Below are 24842 nucleotides of genomic sequence, written 5' to 3'. Positions count from 1 at the left end.
ATTTAACGTGTGTTTAAAACTAATAAAATCCACCTCCCCCTCCCCTCTTCCGCCAGAACTTCTCTCGTCCCGGTAAATTCGCAATCAAAGCTACGAGTCTTAATAGCGGACAACCGCATTATCCATCCCCGGCGTTTACTACGCTTTCTCCTCCTTTTCCTCATTTATCTGTGAGATGTTACTCCGAGTCGGAGAAGAATAGACGAAGAAGGCGAGAAAGCTAATGGCTAAGTAGTCTTCAAGTTTCGGCGCGACGTTAACTGTTCAGCCGGCTTGAACAATTATCGTTTAAGCTCTTGCCGGTTTACGAGTCGCTTCCTTCCTCTAAATTCGTCTAGTCTAGTTACTTGGATAGAAATAAAAAGAGAACATCGATAAGATGTCGTATTCTTTTCAAACTTTTGTCAGATTAATCGTTAAATTTTTTATGTTAATTGTCAAACTTGGATCTCTTAATCTTTTATTACGTGAAACACATCATAGTGTAAACGTACCACTTTGTGCATGTAATCTTTTGCCTGAAAAAACCAGAAGCGACGAAAAAAAAAAAAAAAAAAAAAATAGCGCAGGAAAACAGCGGGATCGCTTAATCCAGCGCGACACGATCCATGCAGATTGATAAAAGAGCCATGATTGAATTTCGCTTCCGATGTTGGCAGCCAGAATTTTGCCAACCGGCTGCGAGCGCAAATATAGAGACTCCCCGTTTCGAGTTACGACGCAAAAACAGCCGCAATTCCGGCGACTTTTGGATTTCCAGTTTGTTTTCCGTTTATAACCGTTTGCCGCCGTTTCGCGTTCCGGTATATCGAAAAAAATTCGCCGCCGCTTCCTGCGAATTATCCGACATTGCAGGTACATCCCGAAAGTTTATCTCGCCCGTGCGGATTGTAAACGAAACGCGTCCACCGACCACCGACAAGCATTGTCCTGCGAGCCGATCTGTTCGGCTGTGTCTGGTCGACCTGTGCGTTGGTCGTTTCGACTAGCGGCCGTATTTACACGGGACCAACGGGTGGTCCTGGCCTAACCGTTTACATCGTCATCCGTTTACAACGAATTACGCACGCAGGCGTTCGTCCGCCTCTGTCATCGGTACCGTTGCTGACGAAGCTGCTGACAATGTGCTACTACAGACATACCGTTATGGATATTAACGTAGTCCCTTTAATCCACGTAATAGTGAATCAACTATCTTTTTCTTCTGCCTTCCTTTCCCTTTTTTTTTAAATAGTCGATAAGACGTATAATATTCGATATAAAATTAAATTTATTCCAGGAATAATGGGCAATTAAAATCTGCTATCGTCACAACATTATTTTCATCCACAATTGAAATGTTCACTATCCGTAAATTAAAGGAAAATATCTGCTTATCAAGTTCTTTCATAATTCCTTCAGAATGATTAAATTTTATCAAATTGATCGTACCTAGATATCATAAATATGATTCTCTCGATTTCTATATTCTAATGTTCTATAAGATCAAAATATAAATCTAATTTTATTTCTTTAAATCGTGTTTATGTACTTGTAGCAATTTAAATGTTGATATCATGTCTAGCCGTACCTTGCAGTCCCATTAAAAAAAAAAATTCAAACTAATTCTCTTTGTAGCAATTTAAAAAAATATTGCATTTAGATTGAAAAATGTTCAGAAAAAATTCTTACTGATACACCTGCAGAAAACTTGTCCCGTCATAGCCAGGAAAACAAATTTAAACCAGATGGAAGTCCTTCTTTTGTATTTTTTTCTAAAGATTTTAATGATGACTGCAAGGTTGTAAAAGCTTAATACAAAACATATGTTTGAGAATTATTTTGTGATTTATTTTATGTTTAGCTACATTAAGTAGACATAAAAATAAAAACTTTTTTGGGTATCTTTTAACAAAACACCTGCGAGAAAGCCATGTGTCCAAATGCGTACCAACAGACAATGGGAATGCTTATAAGACGACAGGTGCCATGTTTATAAACCTATTATAATTTTACTTACCATTGTTGTACATAAAAGTAAATAATTTATTTTCCTTATTGTTAGTAAATCCTTGTCAAACGTACAATCCTTGTTAAGTATATAATCAATATTATATGAACAGTTATTTCTAATCGATATAGTTTAGATAATTATTTTTATTCAAAATTACGAATTTTTGTTATTAGAGATAATAAAAATGCATATTAATTTATAATCCATGTCACATATTAAAATGTATAAAATTTGTAAATATTAAAAAATAAATTTATATGTATATATATATATATATATATATATATATATATATATATATTAAATATTACATTAATTTCACATTATAATAAGTTTATGATGCTTCTTTATATATATAATTGTATTTTTATATATGACATAGTTATCGATATCATGTAACATTTTTTATAAGTACCAGACAATTCTATGATAAAATAATTTTTCGCTTTACAACACAGAGGTTAAAAAGTAAATGACATTTTTCTGATACGGCTAATTTTCTCGTCGACGCATCATTCAAAAATCAGATCGGGCTTGTCCACGCCTCGAAATCATTAAAATCGAATTAAACACTTGAAAAAAAACAGCTTCATAAATTGAGCGCGTATACTCGTACATATATAGATCTAAATTATTACGTTATAACACGAATAAAAGTCTCGATTTAGAACTGGCTAAACGCGAGGTTCAGATAAATTTCTATCTCAAGAAAGCAATCGCCAATCTGTAATTTCGTTGCGTCTCGCGATTTACGTGAATTTCTGTGCTTGCATGTTATTTAATCATTATTAATTTTAAATAAATCGATATAAAAGCTTAAGAATTATACACAAACACTTTTATATCTTTATAAGAAAATTAAGTTTCCATCACGATATCACAGTGAGAATTATGCTATGGAATATAAAGTACTGCTAAATCGTCGGCGATTACAAATTAAACAGCACACTCCAGCGTTAACTATAATTAACATTTTCTCTAATTACAACGAATAACTTGCCGCGCTGGTTAATCTCTTTTGTTACTTCTTCGAAGAAGACACGAAGTGCGAGATGGGAAATGCCACAAGAAATAAGAACCTTTCTTGAGAAAGAAAAAGAAAATAAATTGTGTCCGCTTCGCGGAGAAGAGGGGAAAACGCAGGAAGGAATCGAGACCGACTAGTACCAAGAAATGTTCTTCCTTAAAAGCAATCAGTTGTACCATTATTTTGAACATTTCGTCGCGGTTAAGCCTTAAGATATAACCGCGTTGCGATGAAATTATAGCTACTCCGCACAGGGCCTTTAACATATGCGACGTACCAACCGTTAAATTATGTAACGCCTCGCGTAAAGATCTCACGACTGCGTTCGTACAAGATGTTCTTGCGTACAGATGCTAAATCGCGCTTCAACCTTTATCCCTTTCGATTTTCTGTCGAATTTGCGTGATCGTAATTCCTGCTCTTTCGTACAAACAATTTGTTTGCAAAATTTGTTATTCAAATAATATAAAACGTAAAAATAAATACGTAAGAACGTAAAAAAATATAATTCATATGAAGATCATATTATAAAGTATGTAAGTTATTTTGCCATTACGTAAAAAAATATAATTTATATGAAGATCGTATTATTTAAGTCGTTTTGCTATTTTTAATAATCATTATGTAATTCCTCTATGCGATATTACAAGTAAAAATATTTTTAATGTAATCAGTCAAGTGTAATTAAATGTAAATGAACATTTTTATATGTATTTATAATATTTCACTCACCGGTACGATGCGCAGCAGCGGAGTTGTAGTACATGCTGATCTGTAAAATATATCTAAATTATAGCATTTAAAATAATAAATATTATAAAAAATAATTATGTGTGCATGCAAAATTAAAATTAATTTTAAAACAAATTTTATTTTAAAAAGTCATACAATTTTTTGCATTCAAGTTTTTATCACATAAAATATAATAAATATAAATCTAATTTTTATATAAATAATTTAATTATATAAATTCAAGTTATTAAATTATAATTAACATAATTATATAATTTAATAAATATAATTGTATAATTTAATTATATAATTCTAGTTAATTAAAAATTAAATTATACAAATAATTTAAATAACTAGAAATCTTAAACAATGTCGACAAATATTATATTTTAAATATATACATATATTTAAAAAATTATTGTAAATATAATTTATTAAATATATATATAATCTTATATAATAATATTTATATTAATATAAAATTTTTTACGGCATTCCCGATATTACACGTTTACTTGCAGAAAGTATTCTTTTCGATACAATCACAGTTTAAATGTAATGAAACAAGAATGATTCTTATGATCGTAATATCGCAATATAATTATAACTGTAGCGATTGTAATATTAATTATAGTATAATAAACTGATTATGTTCTTTCAACACTTACAATGCACGAATATATATGTGCACCATAAACTTGATGAAATAATCGCACACGACAGGTAATCTTTCAACTTCCAACGCCGTTATAGCGCAATTCGATTTCGAGATTTCTCGCACACAATATACGACTAAATTGATTTATATAGAAATTGCACTTTCCCGTTATAGAGACAAAAGGGAACAATAAAGTCAGCTGCTTTTCTTTTACCTTTCTTTTTTCGATTCTTTTTTCGTCCTTCCTACCTTGCCCTCTCACTCTGCCGTCCTTTTGCCGCCTTTTTAATGGAATCGCCCGGGAACACATACAAGTCTGTGACTAAATTTTTCAAGTTATACCACCCTTCCATTCTATTCTGCCACTGTTGTTTAATTTCGACCATGAATCACGCGAATCAAATATAGATGGCACAAAACGCATCATTAGCACTACTTAGTTTTCATTAAAGGCAATATAGATATGTATGATATATACATACATCGATATACATAATAATATACATAATAATACATTTTGTAAATCATTTTTAATTCGCGCAGTACATATATGCTCGAAATCTCACAATCTAGCGCCATAAAATGAAAATGAAACGCGGAATTGAAACTTGAGAGGTAATCATGTACCGCGCGTCCGGAATCGGAATATTGTGAAATTGCGCACGCGACGCGTGAACGTCAGGAGCGTCAGGAAGGTTAGTTTTGGCGGTTATATGCGGCGTCGGGACGCTTGTGTGATGCAGATATAATCGCGTAATTTAAGACATATAGCGAGTGTTTAAGAAACGAATCAATCGATTGCATTGTAAGTATTAAACGAAGAAAATTAGTTGATTGCTATAATTTATTACTATAATCACTGTAATCATAATTATATAACGATATTACTATTATAAGAATCATGCTTGTCTCATTGTATCCGAATGATATTTTTCAGAGAAAAAATACTGCGCCTGCAAGTAAGCGTGTAATATCAAAAGTATCGAGGAAAACATTGGTAAACTGCCGTATTATACATAAATATATCGCGTCTCAGTATATATGTGTGACAGTTTCATTCAATTAACTTCGTGGGATCTTATAATTCCGAGTATCATCAAAGTAAGTAGGTATTAATAATCTCGTTGTCAGCAAAAAATTAGATTATCGAGAATAAATCTTTAGGCAAGTAATATTGTAAGTGCCGAAATAAAAAATCAGATAATTGTATTTTATACGTTGATGCAATAAATCGCGTCGATAAAATAACCATATGACTATGCGTCTAGCGTTGTTAATGTACTTTTGTTGAACCAAGAGAGAAGAGAGAAAGAGAGAGAGGGAGAGAGAGAGGAGAGAGTGTGTGAGTGAGTGATGAATCTTTACTTCAACAAAAGTAATTTATCCATTTAACAATGCTAGAAGTACAGTCATATGCTCATTATAGACGCGATTTATTGCATCAATATATAAAATACATGGAATTTTATATATATATATATATATATATATATATAAAATTCCATAAGCTTCTACATTTAAAAATTTTTTAAATATCCCAAAATAAAATCTCTACTATATTTTATTTATATTATAATAATATAAACTAAATTACATTTGCAAAGTATTATATAATTAATTTTATAAATAATAAATAACTTAGATAAATTATAAATTGCTTACCCCACGGTTGCTCCGCCGATGCCTGATGCCTCCCTGGGCCTTTTCCTTTTTCTCTGTTGTCTGTCCTTGTGTTTTGTAGCACTCAATATTCACTCACAAAAACATGATTAATTCACACAATACTTTATACGATATTATATTCCCGATTATACAACGCGTATCATTATATTGTGATGAAAGAAAAATGATAGTATCCGTATTATTTTATATTCTCGATATAATAATAATGAGCAAATTATATTCAAATTGAAAAGTTTAAAGCACGATGCAAAATATAATCAAATATATAAGCATTTAAAGAAATAATTATTAAGACGTAATATGTATTAATATGTATTAATTATTAATCAATAAGTGATACATTTAAATGTATCGACTGTTCGTTATTTTAATCACTCGATTCAGCGATTCGTATAATACTAAGTAAGCGTTCTTAATCATACATTACTAAGCGATTAGCAATTTAAATCTAAATGAAAAATTCAAAGCTCGAAATATATTTGAATCTAAAGCATACATATGTGCAAAGAAATAATTATTGCCCGAAAATATCACGACAATATAATTTATAATCTTCCATCACTTTGATTCATTGTATTATATTACGAAAGGCGATTATGTTGTATAACAAGTAATGATCATAATTATAATTCGGATAATTAATTAATTCTTGCGATGAAAGATTCCTATAAATATCATGATCGCTATTTAACGTTTTACATTATTCACCGACCATTTACCATTTTCAGATTGAGAGCGTATAATAGCATACAAATCGAGTAAATTAAATAATCAAAATAATACATTAATCATTAATTGATAATTAATATGAAAGAATAGAATTTGCTATGAATTTATTTTACGGTGGCAACAACGTATTAAATCTTCTATCGACCTATATATTTACAAGAGGTGATTTATCAATTACGCGAGTTGATGATCGCTAATTATACCAATTTTAAGAAACTATCGCGTTTGGAATCTTTTAATACTTGTCGCGCAATCGTATTCAGAGAGATAATTGATGCTACGTAGCTCCATAGGATCGCTACCTTACTGCTCGAGAGTCACCGTGCGAATAACAAGGTCACGACGAGTGTCGTACGCGCACGTCAACAGTAGCACATTCCATAGTGTGACGTACTAATAAGATATATGTTATATATTTTTGGTGCGTGGCGCGCTATTGTTATACTTTATATACGTGCGCGAGACTCGTCGTGACCTTGTCATTCGTTCGGTGACTCTCGAGCAGTAGTGAGCTAGCGGTTCGAGCTCCGCTACATAGTTTCGATTATCTCTCTAAATACAATTACGCGACAAGTATTAAATGATGCTAAACGCGATAGTTTCTTAAAATTGGTATAATTAGCGATCATCAATTCGCGTACTTAATAAATCTCCTCTTGTAAATATATCGATAGAAGGTTAATTTAATTCGTTGTTGCTACCGCGAATTAAATCCATAGGAAATAAATATGTAGGAAATTCTATTATTTTTTTTATATTAATTATCGATTGATAGTTGACGTATTACAGCTCGGTGAGTTTTGAACAGGAAGGTAGTGGTCTGAAATGCTACGTACGTCGTCGTTTTATATCTAAATATCTAAATATAATAACAAACAACGCGAGTATTTTTTTAAAATTAATACATTTAATACAATTAGAGAGCAACTTACACGATTGATTAATTCCAACTTGTAAATATATTAATGGAGAATTACAATTATTATTGAATTCTGAATTTAATTATATATTTAATTGTTGGATTCGAATATATCTGGTATTCTTCTATAAATTTTTCTGTAGCTTTAAAAATATAAACACTCTTCGATTTATAAATATAATTTGCTCATATTCGTCTCGAATTGAAAGCACAAAGTATATATGTAATACATCGAATAATTCAAGTAATGGAAAGCCGTGATACATCATTTTTGTAATAATATCTTTTGCGCGAATTATGTACGAAATATATCGCGTGTACTGAGTTTCAATTGCATATTTTCAGATAATCTAATGTATCTTAATTAATAATTGACTCGACTCGCATCGTATCATGCAATATTAAAGCAAAATCACTGATATCATTTTCCATTTATATATTGCATTTAAATTTTTGCATTTATGAAGTATAATTATTATTAATGATATAATGTTAATCAAATTAAACAGTTTTCGAATTGTTCTTCTGAAAATATAATAAAGTAAGCGTCGTGTGCAATTAACGCGTCGGAAGTGCCATGCAAAGTGTCGTGCGATTGTCGTATTCTATCGATTAGTGCGCGCACGGCCGTAATTAACTATGTTTTCGCGAGTGAGTGTGAGTGTCATGAAGAAACAACAAAGGACAAACAAGAGAAGAGGAGAAGGCCCAGGGAGGCATCGGGCACCGACGGAGCAACCGTACGGTAATTCAAGATTTATTTAATTAATTTTTAAAAATAACTGCGCGTTTATCTTTGCGAAAATAATTTATTTTATATATTGAAAAACATAATGTATAATATTACAATTTTATTCTAATATTTTTAAACGCTTAAATCTGAAAATTTTTTTAGAAAAGTTTTATGAATTTTTTTTTATTAATTATTTACTTGAAAAACGCAAATGAAAACTTTAATTGCATATATAATTATTTTAATAAAAAATATAATTGCGCGCAATACTTACTTTTGAAAATATTAATTATTTTAAACATTATTTTATAATTTGAATTTATTTATCTTTTACAGATCACAACGCACTACACTCCGCCGTTGCGCATCGTATCGGTGAGTACTAAAATATTTTTTACTTTGATCTCGAAGTAATGGATTTATATTGATATCACATGCAACAGTAAAATATTCTGTATTATGTATAATTTATTATTATGTATAATAATTATTCAATACATATGAATTTATTGCCTATTTTTCTAGTGATTATTACATAAAAAGAAAATTGAAAATTCAAAGATAAAATATAAGAAGAATGTTGTAGACGAATGTAAAATCTAATAAATTCACTGCTTCGAAAATTTCTGTATATATACATAAATTATTTTTGAAAAAAAAGTTAATCGATTGTGTTATGATAAATAAACTTGATACTACAAGCTTGATACACATATAAGCTTGAACAATAACTATTGATAGTTCTTAAATTAAAAAAAGAGCGTTATAGAGAGAGAAAGAGAGAGAGAGAGAGAGGGAGAGAGATATGCCTTTGGTGACACTCGCGCATATGTATATAGGCATGACTCAACCTCTTCCATCTTCAAGTCAAGCGATCCGTTTTCCAGATAGCGGAGAACCATTTTTTCGAGTACAATTGCTTTTTAAAGAGATAACCGCGGAGAGCGAACGGAGACATGACGCGACGGCATCTCTGTTCCTCTCCCCCTCCCTCTCTTTTCTGGTCCCTCGAGCAGGTTCTTGTTACGTGGCGATGTAAGAACGAGAGAAGAAAAATGAAAAGAATCTCTTGGAGAGTGAATGAAAGAAAGGATTGAGCAGTCCCGGGGCTCGCGCAGTCTAGATATAACTAACAAAGGGTGTGTCGAGAAGGGCAACGATGGCCCCCACAATACCGTTCTGATAAACGAGGCGACATTGTCCGTTCGCATCTCTTTTCCCTCCTTCTAGTCTTCCTCTTGCCATTCTTCACGCGCGAGAAGACGAGAGGTCCCTGTCAGTCACGCTACGACGATTTCTCCGCTTTTTCACAAAGCAAAAATTAGGTCAATAAGTAGATCTTAGAATCCGAGAGCCATTGTTCGATAAATAGAGAGTTTTGTGTAATATAAATTATAGAATTATTCGGAAAAAAAATATTTAAATAAAAATATAACAATGTATTATACATCTGACATTACAAACATGGTCTTGAATTTTCTCATCAACTAATGCTTGAGTTGGTTTAAAACGTTGTCGATAATTTACCGAATACCTCTCTTAATCGATTCGTCTGATCTAAAGCGTTCGCATTTTCATTTCTACGAACAAGCATATTCTTTTTAGAGGATTCGATCGCTTTTTTGATCGAGAGGCACGCGTGTTAATAACCGAATCGCTTCATTTCGGTGGCGGCGTCACACACGGGAGAAACGATCGTTTCGCAGCGTCGAAATTACGAGACGGTTAACTGGTCGGTTGCGGATTTAAGGCGAGAAAGCGAGGCTGCACGCACAAGCAAATGCCCAAGACACGCCACAAGAGAGACGGCTCAAAGCTGCAATTTATGCTTAACCGTCCTGGCAGTTCGTTAACGAGGCCCTGCTACGATCTTTATAAGCGCGACGTGTATCTACGATCGGTTAACTCGAATTGGGTGGACACGTTCCCGCGGCTTTCCTCTCCTTTTTTTTATCTTCATATTTTTACCCGTTTAATATGCTCACCGGCGCATAAATAAATCCCTAATTGGGCCGAAGTCCTATTTGTTTCTCTTCTACATGCCGCGGCCGCACTTGGTCCTCCCGTTCCGTTCGCGACCCGTCGAAGATAAGAACCTAATTTTGGGAATTAGCGTGACTTTCCTAATTCTTCCGTTTTGCTCCTCATATTTCGTGGATTATTTTTATGCTGAAATTCTGGAAGAAAATCATGAAATAATTATTCAATTAATAAAAGTTAAGATTGATAGGTTTAAAGAAAACAAAAAAATTGTTATGAGAATAAAAATTATTATGAGAATAAAAAAGATATACATGAGAAATGTATAAACAAAATAAAAATTTAATATTTTCAAGTATTTTTAAAAAGTGTGATTAGTTTGAAAATTAGATAAAAAAAAACGAGAAAAAGATTTAATCATCAAAATTTTGATAGATATACAATTACTGTAAAAATGTAAATGTATTGTAGAATCTTGTAGGCCGTAGACATTTTATAGTATTATTAGCTATATCAAAGCCTATAAATAGGCTTTCCGGGTCTAAAGAAGCGATTTTAAAATTCTGCGTCGGCGCATAGAACGCGTAAAACACGAATGTCGCGGTCGATTAAAAAATTAGCCGAACATAATTCAGACGCGACGACTTTTTTCTTCCCTCGATAAATCAGTCGCCAAAAGTATAAAAATTCGTAAAAAAAAGCCATAAAAATTCGAATGTTCATAAATGAAAACAAATATTTTCGATTTTCCTTGACACAGGCGAAAAATCGCGCTTCGTCGGAGAATCTATCGCAAACATCGGTGTGATTAATGACAAATATTATATTTCGACCGGTCGAGACGAAAGTCGAAAATTATTAATTTCCTGAGGTACAATGACCTCGCGTGCCCAATGATGTTTATTTCTCGATGTCGTGCGGGTCAATGCATTATTCATGCGCGAATCTCTTCGTCATTCTTTCGCGTGACACGGATATGGAAGTTTATGTCGTAAAATCGTCGGCAACTTTTGTCAAAGTATACATCCATGATTAGCGACATTATGGTCGGCTCTCTCATTTAATCAGTCAGGTCGTTATCAATCAGTGGGAATAACGTAACTAATAAAATTTAGTGCGACGTTCGTGTTAACTTCGATAAAAGGAAAAAAAAAGAAAACGTTATCACCGTTATTTCATATTATTAATACATCAATCGTTTTAATGATCGTTTATTTTCGTTATATTTTTGAACATGTAAAAGTAATTTTATCAAAATATACTCTCCTCGGTATACGCGTCGCTTGATGACATTAGTTACTGTTGGCTAACAGTTTTGGAGAGAACATCGTCGAAGTTTTGACTCCACCGTACCATACGCGTTTGCTCGTAATCTCTATGGCTTGCAAGCCAAGCGGTAGACAAGGTGTTACCGCTTGTTTTTGCCACTGAGCATTGTCGTCGGAATTCTCGTAAAATAATTAAGAGAGCCTGGTAAAACTACCGCGACGATGGTATTTTAAAGGGTCGTAAAAAGGACGTTAAAACACGCGCTGTTTTGCTCCTTTTCATGAGAAGACGTCCGCCTATCTGGAAGATCGCGAGTTTTACAAGATGCGACAAATGTCCTTCCGAATCTCCGCTGATTTTCTAGAATCATCGGTTTTCAGAAATCGTGAAAAGCTATGTGACATCAGCAGAAATGATTGTAGCACCGGAAATGATAGCAATTAGTACAATATGTCGATTAATGAAACGTTTCTTTTATCGCGCTGCGATTTGAACAAAAAATTTTAAGTCTCTGTAAAATCTCTCGTGTACATAATTTTTATATACTATAAATTAATAAGACATATATATATATATAATTAAGATTCCTACATAAAAGACATTATTCATCATGAAATTGATTGAATCATCTCACAAGATGTTTCATTATATACGAGAGTTTTTAATTACGATAATAATAAGGGGATGAGAATTTAAAGAGGAAAAAAAGTAATTTTTTTATATGCCGCGTTTCTCGAGAGAAAGAAAGAAAAAAATGCAAAGGCCGATTGACACATTTCGGTTATCGCTACATATTCGATGACGAGAGTGGAGAAAGAGAAAGAGAGACAGACGATAGACTGAGAGCACTGCAATTAATTATGTATACGCGATTAAACGGAAGGCTCACGCGCTTTCGTGTCCATAAAGGAACTGGACAGATGAGAGAAGGAAAGGAGGCAAGGAGGCAAGGATAGATAGGTGTTGCGTTTATGTATCGCACATTCGTGGATGCACTAATTATCTCGAGAATCATATTGCGTTACCACTTGCGCATTAAATATAGGTGGGATCAAAGAAGCTGAGGATCGCGCAAATGTATCTCGTAAACGCCATTAACATACGGAATCTCCGTCTCATATACACACATGCGAGCGTGTTTATCTACACTAACCTAACCGGTCTTATATAAATGCTCCATTACTGACGATTATAATTGACAGTTCAGAACGTAGTAACTGCATTTCATTAAGACAAATATAAATCGTGATAATAACATCACTAGAAATACGTATCTTATTTTTGTAAAATGCACGTTGACGCAAAACTGAGGCATCGCTCGAAATTACGGAATAGTAAATATTAGTATGATTAGTTGTGTAATATTGTTTACAAATTAATCGTAAGCGATGCAAGCTCGTTGCGAGTTCGTTCATTCGATTCATACAATATATAACATACAGATATTACTTCGCGTGTTATCAAGCTGATTTACATAATTTGATCGGAGACCATCTAGAAGAGGGTAGTAAACGCGTCGCGTATTTTAATGGAAGGCCGGGCGCGGTAGCTTAACGATTGCATAACGACGAATAAAATTCGCATTCTATCGGCAGACGTTGCGTAAGAGTTTTAGAATGTCCCAGAAATCAGAGATCGTTGCCTTGTATTAGGATACTCGCGTAGTCGCCGTGACACGACGGTGAAGGCGAGTCGTAAAGTCGGCTGGGCAGATCGTACAGTCTTTGAATGGTGGAACGAGTTTGGTGACATCGAAGGGGCCTTGTCACAGGCCCACCTTGCCTCTTTCCGAGTTCGGCGGCCCGAGTATCGGCTTTTCGAGAGAGGCACGGCCTAGAGAAAGTGCGCGCGTATACCTACGTACCTCTCTAAGCGCCTACTTCTTCTTCTCATCGACTGAAAAGAAAAAAAAATCCGAGGCCTTCGTTCCGAATGGAGCTACCTTGCGACGTGTGTTCTCTACCTTCGGAATGTCTCTTGCCTACCTCGTTGTGCGATGTAAGACGCCAACTTTCGAAAAGAGAACGCCTCGTAACTTTGATGTTAACGAAGTAAAAGACGACCGGTGCGCGATCTTGCCGTATATCGGACGTATTTTATCGTCGATAGATAGCCAGTTACTGACTAAATTTATAAGTAGAACGACAGCTCACATGTATATACTATCGATATATATTGCTAGCCATTAATTTGTAGAGATTCACAGAAAATAAAATTTTGGATAAGAAAAATATTAGCATCAGAGCTGATATTTTATGTAGAATATAAATTTTCTTTTTTATACACACTACAAAATAACAGTTTTTGTACTGTAAATATACCAATCAAAAAGTTTCTGCATAAAAAGATTACCATATTTTATTGTATATATAAAAAATCATTAGTAATTTTTCAATTTATCTTAACCAATGACCAACGACTTTCTCGATTTTTTTAGTATATTTTTCGAACTTTCGATCGAATCAATGTGATCGGCGTCGAGTTCTCCGAGAACGCATCATCACATCGGTACGGTTTCTATAATGAGCGAGATATAATAACGTGCGTTATACTTGTTTGCACACGCCTTGCGATCTATCTTTTGTGTTTTTCGGGTCTCGTAAACGATATCTCATCGTATTATATCGCAGAACGAAGTGTCCGTACACGAGGCGAGGACGGTAGCATCTCGAGAAGTAGATCTTGGATCTGGTCACTTACGTACAATATATGTACCGAGAACGTAACTCCAACTACGTGTCTTTCCGAGGACTTCGTCCGCGAGTCTCTTAAGGTTTCGCGCTTATCTCGAATCGGGCATTGTCGCTCGCGCCGGTTGACAGCGTCGTAGTAGGACTACCGGCGAAGGTACGAAGATATATAAGAAGCGAGAACGCAAAGCGCAGAATCACACACTGTTTGTATATGTGTGCGAGAAAAGATCCGCCTGGAGATCGAGAGATCCGAAGTAGGAAACGACGATGACGATGAGAGGACATCGTCGATCGAAGGACAAGATCAGACGTCTTTCGAGCACGAAGAGCGCATGTGTGCTCGAGATTGGTCCACGATTGTCCTCGCGATCGAGGACCAAGTCCGTCACTTGTCCTCTCACAGACAAGTTGCGTCCGGCAGATTGTACAATTACTCGAGAACCTTTTGCGAACTTATTCCGCGTGCTTTTAGTCTTCAGAACGCACGATTCCGTCGATTTCTGTCGATGTTGTAACGAGACAGAAACGATCCTTGGTATATACATTTCGTAAGTTTCAAAAAAAGCGATAAACAAAGACATAAAAAGTTACTTTGCGTTCGGTGTAATTTACTTTTTTATTTTTCTATCATCTATCTAGCTGCGAAAGACGGAATATCGAAAGCAAGTCTTTAGTGCATTAAAGTACAAGGCTTTTTTTACAACGTCAAAATAACCGGTTCGGCTGTTAGCGTTAAAATACAGCTGACATTACAGCCCGTGCCGGCTGCTCGTTTCCGCGGGCGTTTATGACAAAATCGCGACGACGAGCAGCTGCGCGATAAATAATTTATTCCCGATTTCGGTGAACATGCTGTTCCAGCTGTAAATAACGCCGATAACCTCGAGGCGCTTACACACCTCGCAAGAATAGGCTCGCTTTTTTTTTAATCCTTGCGCGAGCACGCTGAAAGGAGGCTACGAGTCTGTCGAAAGAACCGCGCAGGGTCTGCGAAGGATGTTCAATCCATGATCATGATTTCCGGTTTGTTGATCGTCACATAAATTCTTGATCTAAATGAACATTCGTTCGCACGCGGATGGACGTTGCCGTTCGCGATATGATCGCGTATTCCACAGCCCCAAAGAGATCGACAACCTCTCGAGACCTTTGCGCGAAAGGCTAGGTCCAATATTGAATAACATACTAACTGGGTATCCCACAACACGAACTTGTCGAAAATGTCGCGATACTACACACGAGGATACGAAGAGTACATGCTTGTATATCTTGAATTGACTGCAATCGTTTATATCTGAATAATTAACGATATACATGTAATAAATCAATACTTTATTCCTATATAATAATTTCGTATCTGGTTATAGAAATAAAAATAATTAAATTTGAAATTAATACGAAAAATTTGATTAAGGCTTATTATTCTTAATATTTACATTTGATCATGGAGATTTAATGTTGCGGATAAAAAATGATTTTTGTATCTTATAATGGAGAGTAGATTTTCGAATCGCAGTATCATTCGTATAGCATTAAAGATACGAACGTCGCGAAGATTTACAGTAAATCGATCTTCACGACTATCGGAGGAGCTCATGCAATCTCGAAGATCGATTCGCGCATGGGGAAACGGATTTGTCAGAAAGTACGAGAGGTAGGAGACGGGGGAGGATCGCGACGAAGAGACGGCTGAATTTTTCAAAGTCGTCGGGGACCGATCGTCGCGGACTTATTTTGACAATCGTGCATATGTATACACAGATATCCGTATATATACATGTGTACATGTATACGTGTACTATATCAGCAGCGCGTCTCTCGGCTCTTTTAAAACGAATGCCTCGACCAATATCTTCCTCGTTTTCTCGGACGACGCGCGCGTCTGAGTTTCGATCGTATCGTTACCGAAGGGAAGGTACCTTCTTGCGACGTCGTGAAAGCTGGTTCGTTTTGGTTTCCCGGGATCGTATATTGCGAATTTAGTGAGAAGCCGGGACCGTCGAAACGATCGGTTCCATCGTGGCTGGATCCCCGCCGATGTTTCCCATCCCGTCCCATCACGCACGCGTGCTGACCTTTTCCTTTTTTTTTTTTTTTTTTTTTTTTCTTTATATCGACGTACACGTATTGCGTGCCGCTTGTTTTTATCGGCACAAATGGGACTTTATGACGTCCCGTCACACACCGTCGTGCCGAACGCTCCGCGAACTCTTCTCGTCCTACGACCGTCTTGTCTACCCTTGGTTCTCCGATTTCTGCCCCGGATCGGTCGGATTTTATATCGGGAAAACCACGGACGAGAATGCCACCTCGAACCACTCAATCTCCCTCTCTTTGCCCCCGCGAGGACTTTTTCCACCGCGAACCTAGTCGCCTGGATCCTAACTTCTGCTGATTTCCGCAGATACAAATTCCCTCGGGAAACGCGTGTTCTGCTCGTGTTTTGACTTCGTTCGTCTTTACATCCGAATCTTCGTATTTCCGACAGAAAAATCACAGAATCAAAACTGCAGTTATACAGTCACAGTTATTTATTTGAATTCCTTTTGCGATGCATATCGATAAATTCCTTTGAGATTTAATTTTCCTATAATTACATAATACACATACATATAAATCCACATGTCCATATATACGCTATACATATATATAGTTATTTTGAAAAAATATTTCTATAAAAAATCTGGGAAAAATTTGTTTCTAAAGATATCTTTTTATATACAAAGGTTTAAACTACCCTTTTTTTCGAGGCCAAAAATGTACTCTTTATTCGTACACAATTGTATCGTAAATCTTATTCAGGCACAGAAATTCGATGTACGTCGTGATCGAGGATAATTGGATCAATCGCGAATGGTAGTCTGATTTTTCTATCAGATAGCACACAGACGTTCACAAGACATATCGTTTGTTAAACATCAGGACTCTGATGTCACGTATTGTGTGACGCGCAAATAATTCCAATAATTGAAACTGAGATAAAACAAAGCTTCAGTTTTTAAGACTTTATAAAATACTGTTTTTTATATTATATGTAATATAATTTTATTAAGTGTATGTATTATATTATATATAAAAAAATAATAGAATTCTCAGAGTAGAATTAATAAATCTTGTTTAGAATTTATTGTCATAACATATTTAATGTTTAATTAAAGATTTAATGTAATTAAATTAAATTAAAGACTGTGTTTAATTATCTCTCAGAACGCGCGTTAATTTAACGTATACACACACACACACACACACACACACACACACACACACACACACACACACACACACACACACACACACACACACACACACACACACACACATACATATATATATATATATATATATATTTGTTTAATAAGAGTCTTCGATTTTTTTCAAAACAAAATAGTACATTGCAATTATTTTTTAATAACAATATATAATAAATGATAAATGTGTTTCTTCTAAAATATGTACACTAGAAGTAGTCATTAATGGTATAGTGATTATTATTGCTACGGTCGAGAAAAACGTATCATAGGTCGTATCATATAATTGTATTGTCTTGTCATCGAAATCAACTAGAGAAACAGTTTGAATTATAATGTTTCCGATAAAAATAGTAACCTGTAATTATTGACAATTGTGGCGCGTCAAAACACCGATGGCGTTAGTTTCTGGTCTTTATTCTCAGAAATGTCAAATCACTTATCCATAATCCATTCAGTTTTTTGTGAAGCATTTATTAGAACTTAATATTCCGTCTGTAACCTGTCACATGACCTTAATCACGAACAGTTTAACTAGATTTAGCGCTCTTGACATTTACTATTTTATTGTGGGATATATATGTCTACATATATATGTCCGTTCCTGTTTCTCCCACTTACCAATGAGCATGTAATATTACGCGATGCTATTTGTCACGTAGCAATACTAAGAAAAAACACAGAAACGATTGATCAATCGGTTATCTTTTATAAAATAAATTAAGCGTATAATTAACTTGCGTTGCAAGAAAAATACATACGGCACAAAAACGTGAAAAATAACGAATCATATATTTTTTTCACGAAATGAAATCACGCGATAATTTCTCAATTGTTTCTCTATTTAAAAGTGCAATGACTAGAAGATGAAATAAATGCGCAGGAAAAATTCTTTAACCAATTTTAAGTCGATTCCTTTCTTAGATTAAATTCAGTTGACCATCGTCGTTGTCTTTTCGCGACTACTTTTAGCATCCAGTCGCGCTATTCGGTAAGTAGGGATTTTCTAGTCTCGTCACGCAAGAACATGCGCTCAGGATTTTCCTTTTTTTTCAAGCGGGCGTTTGCGCACGAATACGCGTGTAATCGGTAACGGAGAACGCTTAGGAATTTTCCGCGGATTCCGACCGCACCTACATATATGAGAGAGAACGCGAGAGTTATTTTTTTTCTCGATGATATATCGCGACGCGGAAAACGCGACGACGATGACATCGATCAGCGATCGTCATTATCAGCCTCCACGCGTTGCCGATTCCGTGCACTCGTGATAATAAAATGCCCGCAGGATGACCTATCGAGATCCGACGTTACGAATCGCTACGGGCTAAGGTAAGGTGGAATTATCGCGATGTCCCTTGATGGATGTGATTGTCGTTAGATGTTGCTAGAGAACCGGTATTCAACAGCGAGTAGCGATCACCACGAATGCGCAACGTGTTCGTTCAAACGGAGTTTCATTACTATATCTTTTTACATCTTATTTTTTTAATTAATTTTAATTTTTATCATAATTTTACAACATTTTTCCTATCTAATCCTTTCTTTAAAAAAATATATAAAGTATGCAACTTTTAATATTACAATAATAAAAAACGCGATAGTTGTGAGCGTTGATCAAGAGTCTCTTAAAAATGATATCATTACTTTTTAGCGTGCAGTTATTTTTGTTCGCATGAATGAATTTCACACGCCTATAAAAGGCAAGTGACTGATATTTTTCGAGCATTCATCAGACGGGCTTTCAACTGGTCGTACACGTTGCCGTTCGTGTCCTTCGCTGCTTATAATACCGGTCGCCTCGATTGCGTAAGCGATCGATTGCGGCTAGTAAACGGGCATAGTAGACAGTATCGTTGATATACTCGGTTATACTTGCAGCTTATACTGGAATCAAAACGATTATAAACGATTCAGGTTACGCCGGGAGCGGATTTCAGCTCTGCGCGAATCGGTAAAAATTCCGTATAGCAACGACTTCTCGTTGTGCGACGAGGGTAGGCAGGTGGTGGTCAGGAATCACGTCGTCGGGACGAAATGGCACTCGGGATCTGCTCCTGCGGATAATCGATAACAGTGATTAACGGGGCAACGACGGGAACGGCGAACCAACTAGAATACTAAAAGTATGTGCGCGGAGGAGGTTGATTGGATCGAAGAGAACAGTAAGGGATGCCGTAAGCGCAAACGATGCAAAATCATAAATACATCGTGAATCAAAATTATATTAATCACTGATATATCGATTTTTCAAACTCATAAACAACATATTCGTTAGTTATACAAAATAAAAGGTATAACAAATTTCTCAAATATATATAAATGATTACTTTATAATAATAATATATGAAATAAATTTAATAAAAAATAATAAATGGAATAAATATTAGGAATGTAATAGAAATAATAAATATTAGGATAAATAAGAATTGTTATTATTAAAGAAATAATAAAAAATTTTTTTTAATTGTTATTTTTAATTGCATGATAAAATTGCTTTTCTGCGCCAAAAGTCAGGGAAACTCATATACGTAATTTGTGCAGTCTGCGAAAAAAATCCAATCGGAATGATTGGATCGATCGCACGATCAGCTGGCGATCGAATATCCACGATAATAGCCATAGCGACGAATCTGCCGCAAAGTGTGCGGCGATTAGTTTTCACGGCACGATTTGACCTAAAATCGAACGCTACTCGGTTAGACTCTGCCCCTCTTTTCCTCTTGCTGTCCCTAGTCAACTTGCCGCCATTTCTTTTACCTCTTTGATCCACCTTTTCTACACTGTGTGTGTGTGTGTGTCTCTCTCTCTCTCTCTCTCTCTCCCCCTCTCTCTCTCTCTCTCTCTCTCTTTCTCGAGCCCTATTTCTATGCGCTAGCGATCTTAGTAGTGCCGGTTTTTTTGGGGCGCTGGAAAAAAACGTTGATTTCACTTGACTGGAATGGTGACACGAGACACACGTCGGATTTACACGTGCGATTCCTTCGTCCCTGTAGCAATACAGTGTACAATCGTGACTTTAACATAATATTTTGCGGCAGCGCTCTAGACATTGAGAATTTGTCTGACGTTCTCTGGCAAAGAACTTTATAGCTGCAGATAAGATATAATTACATTTTTTATAATTAATGCTCCCGTTTCTTGTGCCTTTAGTTTTTATTGCCTGCCTTTTAATTCTAAATATATCACTTCTGTCGACGTTGTTCCATAAAGTAGATCTGAACGCGTGCAGAATAAAAAAAGTGTATCTAGCTAATGTCTTGTCGATTAATTTAACAAAGTATTTAAAGTTTCTAATTTCTAAAATGTAGCAAGTCTTTAAGCAGCGTAAAACTTACAATCTTTGTAATTTCAAGGAAATTTCTCCACTTATATAATATTTTTAGACTGCTTTCCGATCCGCCGAGGAAATAAATTCTCAGCTATATCACCCTTGATAATTTATTAAAACGACTGGTAGTCACGAATGCGCATTCGCACAACCTTCGTTTGCACGTTATAAATACTCTTCCGGGGACATTGCCTTAAGCATAATCGACGCGGCACGTTTTACAATTTATTGTGTCGCATCGAACGCATATAACGCGTGCGTTCAGTCGAGACCGGCAGATGTTGCCTGATCCACGTATGCAGCATTCCGGTGCAACATTGAGAGCATCTAAATAGTACGATGCACTGCGAAAGAGCAACTTCTCGCCCACGCCTTGTCCTTTTCATAACTATCTTGTAGTAGTCCATTGACCGTAGTAAGCTCACGGTTGAATTTTTGAAAGTAAAAAAAAATGTTAGACTCTCATCTTTTTTTGTCACAAATATGTAATTGATGTCTCTTACTCAAAAATATTTTCAATTTATAAAATTCTGTTTTTGCAATTCGAGCGTTAATATTTTATTAAATTAAAGTGGATAGAGTTTTGTTCGAGTAATATTTATTGCTTTTGTTTTTAGCAAAAAACGTTAAACCCAGAAATGCGAAACATCGTAATATATATATATATATATTTTTTTTTTCTTAATTAAACACTAACATATAAACATTGTTCACAATATGCAACTGACCTTACAATTTCTCGCATCATTCTCACGTCATTATATACCATACCTTTGAATTACACCGGTCGTACCTTCTAAGAAGCGAGTCGATAATCGTTTAATTATTGCAAATCATTGAGATTGTACTACTTTCGCGAGAGAAGGAAAGGGATGAAGCGGACGGTAGTAGAACCAGCTATAAGTGTGTCGGAAGAAATAAAGAAATATCGGCGCGGTTGGTACCAACGCGGCGGCACATCCCAGGTACCTATGCGGCTGTGTAAGTGAAAAGGGTTGGTCTTGTCGAGGCACGAGAATGCGGTTATGATAATGCACCGGCCACCGTGCTACGCGAAGAAACTCCGAAGGTGGACGCAGGCGGCAACCGGTGGGGGAGACTTTGCCTCGCATCGTCGCGAGATGCATCTCCTCTCCCTCTTCTCTCTCTCTCTCTCTCTCTCTCTCTCTCTCTCTCTTTTTACTCCATAACGTACCTGCGCGCCCCATGAACATTTATCCATGCCGATAACCGATTTTGGCAAAGGGGCACGACGTGGTTTCGCTTTCTTCTTCGCGATCTCACCGTCTTCGTGCGAAACCTGTGCCGCGCAGATGCCATCGTGGCCACGCACGGTGAAAACTTGCTCGAATCTCCCATTGTTCTCTGCCGTATGGTCGCACCGAAGCTGCCGCGAATCGAGCCGCTTGGCTCGGATTTTATTGTCGCGAGACTCTTTCGCCGCGCTTGTCGGGAATTTAGCGAGCAATTGTCCGCGCTATTTTATGGCCATTGCCAGCTCCTCTAACCGAACGTTGTTCTCTAGTCGAATTTGGAAGAGATAGAATATGATAAAATTATTTGCTGAAATCAAATAAAGCAATGTTTTTTCGCGATATAAAATTCTTAATCATCATCGCAAGCGATATGAAAATTAGAACCGTCAGTAAAGGTAAAACTATTTGTATATGTCATTATTTGAACAGATATACATATATATATATATATATTTTTCTATCATACATTATCGATAAAAGCGCGAAAATAGGGGAGAAACGATATCTTGGACGTTACGGAAACTTTTGAGCACGACTCGATAACGACGACCCAAAATTCCGCTCACATCACATCAAATAGCGCTCTCTCGCACGACGACAAGTAGCGCACATTCAGTTTCGCGCGCGCGGAAAGAGAGAACCGCTTTTGGTGGGGCTGATCGGGCGCGGGCGCGACCTAAACGGATAAATTGTTTCCAGTCCATTAACCATTAACCGTACCGGGGATTCGGATTCGAGGTTTTCTACGGAATACCGTGAGACGATTCGCCACGAGGAAAAACGAATCGAAGGGCGTTAATACATAAAACACATCGAAGGTGAAAAAAGAGAGAAGGTAAGCAAGATTCTTTTTCGTCAAAAGATAAGGAAAAGAGATAGTAGTGGTAGAAGAGAAGAGAGAGAGAGTAAACCGGAGAGTGGATATCACCGGTCCACCCGATAGCAGCTACCACCATCGGCTCTGCCCAGCCACTCGGTTGACGGTGCAGAGAGGATAGGGGTGGTTTTTAAATAATTTCACTATTTCCATGCATATTGCAGGAAACAATTACAACTGTAATTGCTAATAGAAGATTCCAGACGAGGCCAGGTTTATCTCGGGGTTCAAACCCGCTCCTTACCCACCCATTTTGCTACCCATCTTATACCTTTTCCCCTCCTCCGACCCTTGTCCTTTTACTCGGTGTAGTTCTTCTTATACTTGCAATCTTCTCAAACGTCCGATTCACCACGACCGATAGCACCGCATTTCTTTCTTTCTCTCTCTCTCTCTCTCTCTCTTTCTTTCTTTCTCCATCGAAATTGTACGATGCTCGTGTAACTAGGTGGACGGTTTTGCGATTGTTCGACACACCGTCTCCAGCCGATTGTTCGCAAATGTATGTTATTGCGACGCAAACTGTTGTCCATTACGAACGATCGTTTGTAATCTCGTATATTTGCTACCGGCGTTTACAACCTACTACTTTAGCGTCGGATTGCGATTTCGTTTGCTAAAATTTCGTCCGCAGAGACCTCCTGTAATCGTCCAGAAAGACAAAATTGCGGCGGTAAACGTCAAGCACTCTCTACTTTCTCACTTTCGATGTAGCAACACTCGTATAACTATTATAGAATCAAAGTTTATTGAACCGATGTATAATTGCGATGAGGGTGATTTTCTATACTACAGGCAACCCGAAAAATCTACAACAAGAAAAATTGAATTAAAAAAGTTTATATAGTTTTCACGGATGTTTCGTTAAAAGAGATAGACAGGAAATGGCGTATCGGTCGAAGCAAAAAAAAAAAAAAAAAAAAAAAAAAAGAAATAAAAAAAAGGCCGGTCATAGAAGATGAGTAGGTGGAAAGAAAAGGGCGCGCGGGGAAAAAGGGCGAGAGGAAAAAGGGAGAAAGAGACAGGTATAGAAAGCGAGGAGGAATGGAAGGAAAAAAAAATCAAGCAAATTGGTATGCAGCACACAACAACCGGCGGGTGGAACGAAGGGGGAGTGAAGTTAGGCCAGCTAGGGGTTCCTACGTCTGGAGAGAGGGTGGGATCAATACTCTCTCTTTCTCTCGTCTTCTTTTACACGTACGTCGGCACGCACACGAGAACGAGCGCGTAGACACGCGAGCGCGTACATGCACGCGCTCTTCCACCGCCGTTGTCCTCCTGCTTTTCTTATTTTTCTTCCGTCCTTCCCCCCTTTCTTCTTCATCGGTCGTCTCCGCGCAGCAGCCTGTGGCAAATCCCGAAACACCCGTTTCGAAACAGAGCGAGAGACATGAAAGGAAAGAGAGAGAAAGAGAAGGGCGAATTCGTTACCGACGCGACGCGACGTGCCGATGGATCGCTGGAGTTGCGATTCTCCCGGTCGCGGAGTTACTGAACTGTGGTATCAGGATAATTATATTCGATCGGAAGGATGCGAGGTACAATAACCCGGTATCCTGTTATTTATACCATTATGTGTGCAGAGGCGAAATTGTTTCGGGCGATGCACGGTTCCTGGATTCGCAGGAACACGATCATTTGCTGCAAAAGTATCGCTCACGCGACCATTATACAGAGTGCAGAATAACAAATGATGTGATTGAATAATTTAACG

At 36.5% G+C, this 24842-nt stretch overlaps 1 protein-coding gene across 14 annotated transcripts in view; it reads left to right on the top strand.

Annotated features, from left to right (window-relative positions):
- Positions 1-4408: 4408 nt before the first annotated feature.
- Positions 4409-24842, top strand: part of LOC140675363 (uncharacterized) — a 202060-nt gene continuing 181626 nt past the window's right edge. For 7 of the 14 annotated variants that reach the window (XR_012048371.1, XR_012048370.1, XR_012048368.1 and 4 more), the window contains exons 1-3: positions 7323-7654; positions 8087-8486; positions 8811-8849. Coding sequence is in view for 7 of the 14 variants with exons in the window: in XM_072909739.1 (XP_072765840.1) it covers positions 8381-8486; positions 8811-8849 (145 nt within the window). In the remaining 7 variants the exon portion in view is untranslated. Of the gene's footprint in view, positions 5216-5347; positions 5512-7322; positions 7655-7853; positions 8487-8810; positions 8850-24842 lie in introns of those variants that run through there. The other 7 variants (XR_012048367.1, XM_072909742.1, XM_072909737.1 and 4 more) reach the window with 5 other exon arrangements.

This window comes from Anoplolepis gracilipes, chromosome 17 (assembly GCF_047496725.1).
Source record: "Anoplolepis gracilipes chromosome 17, ASM4749672v1, whole genome shotgun sequence".
In the NCBI taxonomy this organism is placed as follows: Eukaryota; Metazoa; Arthropoda; class Insecta; order Hymenoptera; family Formicidae; genus Anoplolepis; species Anoplolepis gracilipes.
The sequence above is the reverse complement of the archived record's forward strand: the minus strand, read 5'-3'. Positions and strand labels throughout refer to the sequence as shown.